The sequence below is a fragment of the Oppia nitens genome, unplaced genomic scaffold (assembly GCF_028296485.1).
Source record: "Oppia nitens isolate AA-2021 unplaced genomic scaffold, nextdenovo-longstitch-racon4-pilon3 scaffold6_pilon_pilon_pilon, whole genome shotgun sequence".
In the NCBI taxonomy this organism is placed as follows: Eukaryota; Metazoa; Arthropoda; class Arachnida; order Sarcoptiformes; family Oppiidae; genus Oppia; species Oppia nitens.
In genome coordinates, this window is record NW_026533250.1 from 102,501 (window position 1) to 114,970 (window position 12,470).

The 12,470-nt window shown below is 24.3% G+C and overlaps 4 protein-coding genes across 4 annotated transcripts in view; 2 read left to right on the forward strand and 2 right to left on the reverse strand.

Annotated features, from left to right (window-relative positions):
* LOC128962316 (uncharacterized) overlaps window positions 1–2,345 on the forward strand; it is a 21,506-nt gene extending 19,161 nt beyond the window's left edge. Inside the window, exons 9-12 of the mRNA XM_054308691.1 lie at window positions 778–862; window positions 969–1,176; window positions 1,361–1,969; window positions 2,042–2,345. Of these exons, the coding sequence (XP_054164666.1) occupies window positions 778–862; window positions 969–1,176; window positions 1,361–1,969; window positions 2,042–2,334 (1,195 nt within the window). The 3' untranslated portion in view covers window positions 2,335–2,345. The remainder of the gene's footprint in view (window positions 1–777; window positions 863–968; window positions 1,177–1,360; window positions 1,970–2,041) is intronic.
* A 2,446-nt stretch (window positions 2,346–4,791) lies between these two features.
* LOC128962949 (uncharacterized) lies at window positions 4,792–5,756 on the forward strand. The gene is made up of 2 exons (XM_054309386.1): window positions 4,792–5,086; window positions 5,448–5,756. The coding sequence occupies exons 1-2, from the start codon at window positions 4,872–4,874 to the stop codon at window positions 5,713–5,715; spliced, it is 483 nt and encodes a 160-aa protein (XP_054165361.1). The 5' UTR covers window positions 4,792–4,871; the 3' UTR covers window positions 5,716–5,756.
* Window positions 5,757–6,640: 884 nt separating this feature from the next.
* On the reverse strand, window positions 6,641–7,905 carry LOC128962943 (phosphoribosyl pyrophosphate synthase-associated protein 2-like). The gene is made up of 3 exons (XM_054309378.1): window positions 7,466–7,905; window positions 6,880–7,408; window positions 6,641–6,780 (listed from the first exon to the last, which is right to left on the reverse strand). The coding sequence occupies exons 1-3, from the start codon at window positions 7,871–7,873 to the stop codon at window positions 6,641–6,643; spliced, it is 1,077 nt and encodes a 358-aa protein (XP_054165353.1). The 5' UTR covers window positions 7,874–7,905.
* A 373-nt stretch (window positions 7,906–8,278) lies between these two features.
* Window positions 8,279–9,621, reverse strand: LOC128962317 (uncharacterized). Its single transcript, XM_054308692.1, has 2 exons — window positions 8,920–9,621; window positions 8,279–8,303 (listed from the first exon to the last, which is right to left on the reverse strand). The coding sequence occupies exons 1-2, from the start codon at window positions 9,426–9,428 to the stop codon at window positions 8,279–8,281; spliced, it is 534 nt and encodes a 177-aa protein (XP_054164667.1). The 5' UTR covers window positions 9,429–9,621.
* Between the last annotated feature and the right edge of the window lie 2,849 nt (window positions 9,622–12,470).

The following is a 12,470-nucleotide window of genomic DNA, read 5'->3' on the forward strand; positions in this document are numbered from 1 at the left end:
TCGTGAAATATAATAAATCAAATTAAAATACAAATAACAGTCGGATTTTATTAATACAAATACATGTACATTACTGTATTAATAATAATACTTTATATAAATACATTTATATATGTATATTTGAAATTAATATTATTGTTTTAACCCACTATAAACTTATATACAATGTACAATGTATGTGATAATTTTGTATTATTATTATATCCTAATAATCTATTTGTTAATGAATATTAATGCAATATTTTATTTCTAATATATAAAATATATAAATTATTTATATCCTATTATACAGTACAGTATATACTGGTATATTATATATAATTTATATATCGTACATAAATCTAATTATTATTCATATACGAAAATTTTAGGTTTTAGCTATGCTTTTAATAAATTAATACTTAATAATAATAAAAATATTATTATTATTATCATTAAAGATGATTATAATGCTATAAAGTAATAATAATAATAATAATAATATTCATAAAGCAATGTTATTGCATAATTAAATTTGTTTTGTGTTAATAATTATCATATTTAGCTGATATTGTCATAAAAAAATATAATGAATATATTTTTAAGACTTTAATTTTTAGTTTATAGTACTATAATTACCTAGAATTTCAATTTATTATTAAATTATAATTATTATTATAATATTTATATGTTTGTTGTTGTTGTTGTACTTGTAATCATAATTTAATCTATATATACTATATATATATATAATAATTTTCTAAAATATACTTTATATCTCTTTTCTATTATATCCAGTGGTTTTAAAATATGTAAAACAGAGCCCAGTTTATCATTAGAGTGGAACGAGACTATGATTTTCCAACAGTTCCCCATCGATAAGGTATGAATTGATTTTTTTAAATATATAAATTCATAATATTATAAATGATATAATAATTTATTATTTTTAATATCAATATTATAAAATAATATTACTATAACCCCAGGTYGCCGATATGGCATTAAGCATAAGTATTTGGGAAACAACTACAGGCACTACAGCAGAGACTGTTGTCGCTGCCGYCGATGCTAGACCACTGGCCACTACGGTTATACCGTTGCGCAGTGCCGTTCTCCATCATATCGATTGGTGGCCACTATTGGCGCCCAATACGACCGCCCCTTTTATCAGGGCCACCTCCATGGAGTATATCGGTATATTAATTATATATATATATATATGTATATATACTGTATATATATATAATAGCATTTGTTTCTTTTAACATTTTTATGTAATTCTATGTTTAAAAAATTTCCTATAATTTTGTTTTGTTTTTTAAAAACATAATTTGCATTAAAATTGATTTTATTGTGTTTTTTTAAATTTAATAAATAGCAATCAAAGGCGACGACCCGATGACCAACGGCTGGCGTTCAATGCCCGGCAGTCGACGCAACTCCGATCGCAGCAGCATTTGCTACGACCAACTGTCACAGCATCCGTCAAAACCATCGTTGGCCTCGTCGGGCAGTGGCCGACATTCGGTGGACGAAGCGGCGGCTGTCGTCATGAATATACCGCARCAATTGCGTGGATCCAATTTGCGGCTCAATTCGCGCCATTCGGTTACCGATCTCAACCCTCAAGACCCGTCACTRAAGGAACTGTTGGCCCCTCAGTACGATCCGCGGACTCGACGCAAAAGTTCATCGGCCTTAGCTCAGGCCAAATTAAAACGAAGTTATTCGCTGAAATCGGATCAGACTAATAATACGACGACCAATAGCCGCAGCGATAGTGTCGGCTCGGCCTCTGATCTGTTGTGCGACACCGAAATGCAGGACAGTGTCGATACTGGCGTTATTGGTGGTGGTGGTCAACAGCTGCACCGGCAGCAGTGTTGCGGTGAAATCAAATTGGGATTTATTATGACAAAAGGTTTGCTAGAGATTGAGGTGATCTGTGCCCGAAATTTGATGGTCGGTCTCAACCAACAACCTCCAGGTATTTAATTGTTATATTATCCATCAATACCTATATATATATATATATATCAATTGTTATCATCAATATTAGACACCTATGTGAAAATCTACCTGTGCGATAAGGGCCGTCATATGCACAAACGCAAGACCCGGGTAGTCCAAAGTGATAGTAGTCCACAGTATAAGCAAACATTGAAATACGACGCCTCAATGATCTACGGACGCACACTATTGGTGTCAATTTGGGAAAAACAACGGGGTTTTGAACATAATATGCCTATCGGTGCCACTGAAATACATGTTAACAAATTGGAGCTACATAAGCTAACCATTAAATGGTATAAATTGGATACRTTTGATAATGTTAAGCAATTTTCCGATTGATATTTTCTTTATGCCCATAATATTACTAAATTATGATTTTACTATTTTATTACTATATATTAACAATTTACTATATATTTATGTATTAATTAATACTKTATTATTATTGTATAATTTTTTGCCAAATAATTAATAATATATTTATTTGAATATATATATTGAAAGCCGCCGTAAAAACGATTGCCATTTAATAATAATAGTAAATTATTATATAATAAATCGTATTACTATATTTGACATATTTATTTTACAAAAAAATATAGGTATAAATTATTATTATTATTACTATTAAGTATATAGATATTGTAGTATATGTTTTAATTGGTTTTTTTATACGGATACAGTATATTAAATTAACTAATATTTTTCTGATAATTATTAATTTTATTAATTTAAACAAATTTCCACAATTTTGAGTGTTATTTTTTAAAAATTAATTAATACTATTAAATTGCCAATTATCTATGATTTAATTGAGCACCAAGCACAATTTATTGATTGAAATATATTTAATATATATAAACCTTAAAAATTTTAATTTAAGAAATATTTCAATTAAAGAATTTACAATGTAAATTTTATATAAACTAATTATATATATATATATAYATATATATATATATTTTAAAAATGAATTGTTTGTATTAATGTATAATTAAGAGATTGTTTAAATTTATTATTATTATTACAGTATTATCTATTTATTAATTTGTTGAAAATGTTTGTATAACTGTTGTTGTTATTATTGTTGACAACATTTATTTATTTATTAGTCAATAACAAACAGTTTATTATAGTTAAGATAATATAATACTGATAAATGTTTGTACAATTAATGATAAATTTTAATATATTGTTGTCTCTTATTGTAAGCTTTTATTTTAATTTAGACTTTTTTATATAATAAATATATATAATATTTATATAGATAACATCCTACATATCATAATACATGTTAAATTTATAYATAGATTTAAAATGTTAATCTATTGATTCAATTTGATTGTATTATCATTATTATTATTATTATATCTAAGATGACAGTGAGATTATTTTTATATATATATAATGTTATTATTAATTATTTTAATAAAACAAATTTCTATTTAATTATTATTATTATTATTATTATTATTATTATTGCACATACATATGATATAGTATGTCATTGATTGCCTCAATTTGATTGTATATTCAAAAAATTTTATTTGTGCTTATATCAAATTATATCATGTTAATTCTATAGATATTTAAATTATTTATTTTATCAATGTCATTTAAGTGTAATATATTAATTTCATAATAATTAATATATATATATATTACTTAATTTTGATTACTTTACTATATTAATGTATACTATATTAAAATTTTATAATAATTATACAAATTATTGTATTTAATATTGATATTAAAATATATCTTATATTATTTTAATGATATTAACTAAACTATTGTGATTTACTTAATGTTAAACACACACACAAACACATTTGTGCACAAAATATAAATATGAAAAATTATATATTATAAAGAAACAACTTGTAATATTTATTTATTTATTTATAAATAAAAAWTTTTTGGAGATTACATGTTTACATGTAATTAATTAATAATTATAAGTGTCTGATTTTATTTTAAAAATATATATATWTAATGATTAATATAGTTATGCAACATTGCGCAAAAAAATTAAAAAATGTTTTCATATATAGTATAATAATTCCCTTAAGATTCATTAACATTAAATTATCATCCATTAAGTCAACTAAAAATATGTTTTATACACACATTTATTCACTAAATTGCATTTACATATTATTAATGTATTGATTTTTGACATATTATTTAAAAAAGCATATAATAAAACATTTCTAACATATTGATAACATTTAATGTTATTTCATAGTAAATAATTGTGCAATCTTTAAAAAAATTGATTTATTGTAATTTTGCTATTAACTATATACAATAATTTTATTAGAAAATTATTTAATTTTTTAATTTACTTAAATGTTTAGATAATTGATTATATTTCTTTATTTTTAAATAAAAATTATACATTTTGCTAGATTAAAATATTGTAAATTTAAAAATATTAATAATTATGTACTAGAATACTATACTAATTTAGATTATAGAGTATTATTTTATTAAATCTAAATGATAATTATATTTAATGTTTTTTTTCAAATTTAATTGTTAAAATATTTAAAATTGATAAACAAAAATAATATTTCTTTTTATAACTATCATTTATATTTACAATATTGAAATAAATGTTTACTATATTATATAATGAATTACTCATTGACTATATATTTACGGCCCATATGTTTGAAAATTTTCTTTTATATTTTCTAAAGAAATCTAAAATATTAGTAATAAATAATTTAAAATTATTTTTAATGTAATGTAATGTTAATGTAATAAACATGTATATTAGTATACAGTATATATATAACAAAATTGTTTACACATTTACTTAAATGGTTGACAAAATTAATAGTTTTTAGTGTAAAGTTTAACATAAAAAAATGAGTTCCTCTTTATTAGCAATAATTAAAATAATTGTCGCTATAATTGCGATTATACTACTGGTTAATGGCGGCTACGAGTGCCGGCCGTTTACATATATAATCCCATCACCGTATGGCACACAAATTGTTAGCCATGGTCTCGGTATTGATGGTTCACATTTCGTGGCGTCCAATGGTCCGGGATATGCCTATAATAGTTACGTGTCATCCAGGTGCTTATTATTGTCATTTTCAATTTGTCTTGTAATTTAATAAATACAAAAAAACTATTAATTTTTTTCTAGTTTATTGTTTGTATAGAAATACACTAATTTTTTAATCAATCATTTGATATTTAATTTAGTTATTATAATATCTTACAATAGATTATATAATTAGTTGTTTTTTGTTTATTATATATTTGCAACTATTTGACGCATTTGTATATATATATATAGAAAACATATTATTGCAAATTATCAAATAGTTTCAAATATAAAAAACCTAATAATTTGAATACTAATAAACTACTAATAAATCAATAATAATAAGACACTGATATAAAATATATTGTTTTTTATCTTTCATCTATAGTCCAAACAATGACTATCACTATAATGCAATGTCTAGCGGAACGGGATTTGTAGCGCCGGGATCAAATTATTTTGGTGGTATGAATATGGGCATGGGTATGGGTATGGGTATGGGCACCGGTATGATGCCAATGATAAAACCAATGCAACCAATGAAGTGGTGGCCATCCATTTTTGGTAACAGCCATCATAGTGGTGGTCACGAACATCAACAGGAAATGGGAACTGGATTTAAATGGTGGCCATCAATTTTTGGCAATGATGATTAATTTTTATTAATATATAGCTATTTAATTTTAATAATTATTTTTTTTTAATAATTATAAATTAAAATAAAAATTATTATTTTTTTGGTCAACATTACCTGTTTATATATATATAGTAAATATAAATTATATTTTGTAATATGTTAATTATGTAATAATTAAATAAATTTTTTATTTTTATTTTTGTTGAACATATTTATAATATTCGTATACTACTAATAAGCATAATTAAAATAAAATATAGTTTTATACCAGTAAGTATAATATATATATGAATTAATATTTAACAAAATATGTATATTTATTTATGTTATTTTTTGAGAAAAATTAAATTAAATTATTTAATATCTCTTCAAATTATAGTAACTTATTATTATGATAATACTGTAATATCAACTAACATTGAAAAATATAATAATAATAATAATAAATTATAGCTAATATTATACAGTATTTTGTAAATATCGTATAAATACAAAAAATAATTTATTTAATAAAATTATATTTATAAAACTTATGAACTTATATTACTTAATTTAAAGTAATATCTCTAATAATGTCTAATAACATCTAAACATTAATAAATTTCATTTTTCATCAAAATATGTACTGCTATTATAATAATAATATAAACTTTGACTAAATAAAAATTATTAAATTTTAGATATTTTTATGTTTTTAAATTTTTATTCAAATGTTGTTTAGACCACTTTTGAAACTTAATTTATTAAACCAGAAACATATAAAAATAAAATATTAAAGTTTTTATTTAATGTTTAAAAATATTTATTTAAAAAAAATAATTACTATAATAATAAATTCATAATAATAACATAAACAAAAATAATAATAATATCTCTTATTTTGATTATTATTATTATTTGACTAAAATTTTAATCAATTAATTAATTAATTAAATTAATAAAAATCAGTCCTCGAGAGCGACATTCTTGAATAGATAGCTCAACGACTCGTTATTTTGTATCCGACGCATGGCTTCCGATAATAGTATAGAGATGTCGATTGTCTTGATTTTGTTGCACCGCATCTTCTGGAGCTCGTGTGGCACTAGTAGGTAGTGATTTAAATTGGGGGACAATAATCAATTAATATATAATTTAGATGCAGGTGCTTAAAAGTAACTTATATTATATTTACAGTACATACCAGTGTTAGTAACAATAACTTCATCGATGGGCGAGTTTTCTATCAGACCGGGAGCGTCCGGTCCGAAAAACCCGTGAGTGGCCAATACGTATATTTTGCTGGCACCGTGATCGCGCAAATGTTCGGCAGTGGTCACAAAACTTTGTACATCGTCGATACAGTCGTCGATCATAATGGCCACACGACCCGAAACATCGCCGACGATACTGATCGGTGGTTTCTCTTTGGCCGGAAACGACGGCAATCCGTCCAAACCGACAAACAGATCGAACTCTTGATGAGCCAGAGCGGCCGGCGGTGACGTACGACCGTCAACGTGGTCAGTTTCGGCTTCTTTATCTTCGCCGTGAATGACGGCCAACCCGATGCGCAGTCGTTCGGCATACGAGGTGGCTTTGCGTACGGCACCGGGATATCGGGCCACTATTATGGCCGTTTCGCGATAGTCAGTAATGTTTTCCTGGATGTATTGCAACAGGAAAGGCGAGGCCCGCAAGTTTTCGACGGGTATATCAAAGAAACCTTGGGTCTAAATACCAGTATATTATTTTAGTATTATTGTTATTATCATAATATACAGTAATACCTCTTTGTGGTGCATATCGACAGTAATCAAATGAGTAAATCCCGCCTTAACCATCAACTGGGCCATCAGTTTGCTGACAATTGATCCGCGTTTCCTCATTTTTGACTGTTTACCGTACGGCAGATACGGTATTACACCGACAATGTTATTGGCGGCCGAAGTTTTGCACGTATAGGCCATAATCAACAGTTCCATAATGTTGTTGTTGACATCAGGACCTCCCGACTGTATAAGATAGACATCACGGGCTCTGACTGATACACCAATGGCCAGCACTGACTCCCGGTTGGACGTTCGGTACAGTGAACATGAACCGAGTTTTTCGTTCAATCGGGAGGCTATAGAGTTGGCCAACTGCGGGTGTGAATTGCCGTTTAGTATAACCATATCCGAGTGTTTTCGGGCCATTATTTAACTGTTTTAGTATTAACTTTTTTTTACTTTAATTTTTCGTAAAACTGTATTAATATTTAGACTTATAATTATTAATTTTTTTTTGTCAATAACAAACAATATATATTTTTATTAATAAACTAGTTATATAGGATATATAAAAAAGTAAAAATAAAAATAAAAATTTTAAAAATATTAATGCAGATATTATTATTTGTTGTTATAATATAATAAAAATTTTATTACTTAATTTTTTTTGATATGATTTTACTTAATGATAGATAGAAAAACTTTGTAAACACAAAACGCAAGTCCCGTAACAACAAAACTAAATGATTTTTGAACACTTGAATAGTATGAATATATATAATATATATATATATATATAAATCATTATTTTTATAATTATAATCTTATCAATTAATTACCCGAAAAATCCTGTCGTCTTATCAACAAAAAAATTAATAAAATTTTTATCAACAGTTAAACAGTAATCAAATTATTAAATATATTGATATCAAATATGTTACTAAATAATATTAATGAAAAATGTGTTTCATTTATAATTTTCATTATTTTTATTTTAAATACTTTTAAAAACATTTATATTATTTTTAAAAATATTATTTGCTTGACAATTTTAATTGTCCAAATGTACTAATTCCTAAATTAATATACCGTATTATAATAAGTTAGCTAATACAGTTAATATTAAACAAGTTTAGATTAGATTTTAAAAAATAAATAATTTTATTAAGTAATTAAAATAAATAAATAAATAATTTTTAAATTAAAATCTACAATTAAAATAATTTAATATATAATCTATTATTTTTTTAAATATTTAAAATTTTTCATTTTGAGATTTAGCATAATTAGCATTGGTAATTGATAATTTATTATTATTATTATTAATTTTAGCATTATTATTATTAGCATTATTATCATTATCATTATTATTATGAACATTTTGTTCACTCATTAAAGCATTAATTAAATTAAAATTAGTATTAAGATTATTATTATTGTTATTATTATTATTATTATTATCAATAGTCCACTGTCTCATCATTTTAATCTTCAACATACGTCTCTCCTGTTGCCTACCGGACCAAATGGCAACCAATGTAATCACCGTAAGCATAGCTACACCACATCCCACACTAATACCGGTAATCATATAAGCATCGGAACCGATGCGGTCATCATCGCACTTGAGTCCCTCCCGTTCCCATTGATCTGAGTCGGATATATTGACAAAATAGTTGGTCGTCCTAAATGCTTCCAACCGTACGTTCGAGATATTCATAAAACTATTGGTGTTACCATCAAAATCTATACGTTCCTGAGCGAAACACTTGTAGCCATACTTGACAGGTGTTTCAAACTGATTGGATGTATTGGTGAACACTGTATGCCGATATTGAAGCGTTATATTAGTAACTTTGATTAAATGTTGGTCCCGTTCAAACGTAAACCATAATTGTAGTCTAGTTTTGTCGCTGTCGTCAAACACCAAATGTAATATCTGTTTTTGTTGTCCACAATCAGATTGATCACCTGTTTCCATGTTAAACGGATTGATGATATAGCTAGTGGTGATAATATCTGATTTTTGTGGTATCAGTGCTGATGATGGCGGTGGTGGTAATGCTAAAAAAAATTGTGCACTAAATGTAGCCAAAATGCATACCACCTCACGATCTAAACTGTCTCTGACAGCCCAGGGATACCATGGACTGGGTTTTATGGTGGCATCGGGTGATGATAAGGATCCATATGATGGCAATCCATTAGCATTTTTTATATTGATAAACACCAAAAATATTAGTATTAATTTTTTTAGTCTAATTATTAAATTGGTTTTATTGAAATAATACATTTTTTAATAGTTGAAAAAAATCTGTAATTAATTTTTTTTAAAAATTACTAATCATTAAATTTCAATATATTATATGTATAAGGTTTTAAATATAACATTATTGCAAACTATATGTTTAATAGCAAATATAAAAACTTTACTAAAGTACCTGTGCTATATTACAGTATTATTACCCCATTGTTGTGGCAATTATTATGAAATCATAATATTGTATCACAGCATAAGTGAAATAAATATTTATAAAATACGATTATATTTTTATCTATAAAAATGTAACTATAGAAATCTAGATTTTAATGACATATACATAATAATAATAATTATATTAAAAAATAAGTTTAGCTATCATTTGATTTAATATTGTTTATTATGTTTTGTATTTTGTTTGAAAGATTTATTGTTTTATAATTTTTTATTATTATAACAATATTATAATTGATTAAAGTCTAAATATTTATATATTTTTATAAATAAATTTTTGTAAATCATAATTAAAATCATTATGAATGAATTAAAAATATCAAATATTATAAATATGATAGTTAAAATCATATCACTATTACTATTATTATTATTAATAAACTTTAAATGTGTATCCAATTCATCATTAGATGATTTATTCATTGATAATATTTTTAATGATAATAATAACAATAATAATAATAATACTTTTAATACTTTTACAAAAACCAATGCCAACAATACTGATATTAAAAATATTAGTACAACTAGTGTCAACCCTACAACAACCACTAGTAATAATAATAATAATAATAATTACGAAATTAAAACAATTGCTACTACTATGAGCAATAGCAACAAAAATATCATCAATTTAAATGATACTAGTTTATTAAATAAAAATTTACTATTATCATCATCATCAAATCAGACAACAATGATAACTAAAAATCAATTGATTATATCTCATATAACACAATCATCACCACCACCAACAACAACACCACAATCTACTACTACTACTACAACTACAAGATTAGCTAATATTATAATCAATAACCATATGAACAGCACTACTACTACTAGTAGTAAAAGATATTATGATTTAACAGATGGACGAAAATTGCAGTTATCATCTACTACTATATCATCAATAATTGACCAGAAAAATAAAACAATAACCCAGGTATATAATAACCCAGGCAAGGAAACAACATATATAAATAGCAACAGTAATAGTGAACTAATGTCCATAAATATGACAACCCAAAGGCCTATTACTAGTACTACTACTACAAATCGTCGACATTGTTTTCATATAGATTTTACCTCAATTGATGTTATTATCAAATATCGTCTAAAAGATAATATTCAGCAAAATATTGGTTTAAATTTCGATAAAACTAATTCACATTTGATTGTTGACACCACTAATCTTAATAATAATAATTGTAAACCTCAACAAAACTTTACAGTTAGACATTATACAAATGATAAAACTAGTTTGACATTAAGGTTTGAAATTTTTTTTTAAAGAAAAAGTTATATCACTTAATTTAATTGCAATTTTATAAATTTTTCTTATATATATATATATATTTATATTTTTGTTTAGGTTTTATCAAAATTTAACTCATATAACATTGATGTCTATGCAATTTGAATCGACACTAAATAATATTAATAGCATTGACACAACTTTATTGGATAAAAATCAAAAACAAATTGACACAAAATGTACGCCTAATGTTACACAATTGGATAATAAACTAATTATTAACAAATTGGACGATGATTTTTGTTTAATTGGTATCGCAAATAATACTGAATTTATTTCATTTAGCTATTCATCAAATTATAATAAATCTATTTTGTGCCAACAATTGCCAGTAATCTTATTGAAAACTGCAAACAAATTTATAACAATTGATGTGTTAATTAAAAATTTTATGTTAACCGTAAATTATGATAACTATAACGATAATTATAGTGATTATAATAATAATAATAATATATTAAATAGTGATAATAATTGTCCATTTAATGACAATTATAATAATAATACAATCAATAATAGTATTAATGAAACAACACTACAGCTATCAAACACCAGTAAGATATTGATAAGTATTGGCATTACTATTGTGGCAACAATTTTGATATTGACTTTAATATTAATATACGAGAAAATTATTAGAAATCGTATCAATTATTTATCAATTAATACTATTATCGATTAATATATTATATTTGTTAAATTAGAAATCTAAATGTAATTTCTAATTGCAATTAATTTAATTGCAATTAATTTAATTGCAATTAATTTCACTTAATTTTTTTTATTTGATAACAAAAAAATTCTAGATAGTATATACACTTTGATAATTTACTTTATGAAATATACCGGTATAATACTATAATATAATACAGTTTTAAAAAAATTATATGAAATACATATAATATATTATATATATATTATACATTGATAATTTTCAAGTTGCCCAGCATATCATCATATAACAATAATTGAATTAGTTATTATTTTTTTTTGTTACCTTTTTTTCTCAATGTAATGAAAACATAATAAAATTTTATATAAATTGTTTTGAATAATATTTAAATACTTTAACAATAATTACTACACAATTATCGATATCGATATGTATGTATATCTACAATCTTTATTGACCATAATATTATTAATATTATCATCAAATATTTTTATTATTAATACTGTAATCACCGACAATGACAACAACAACAACAACA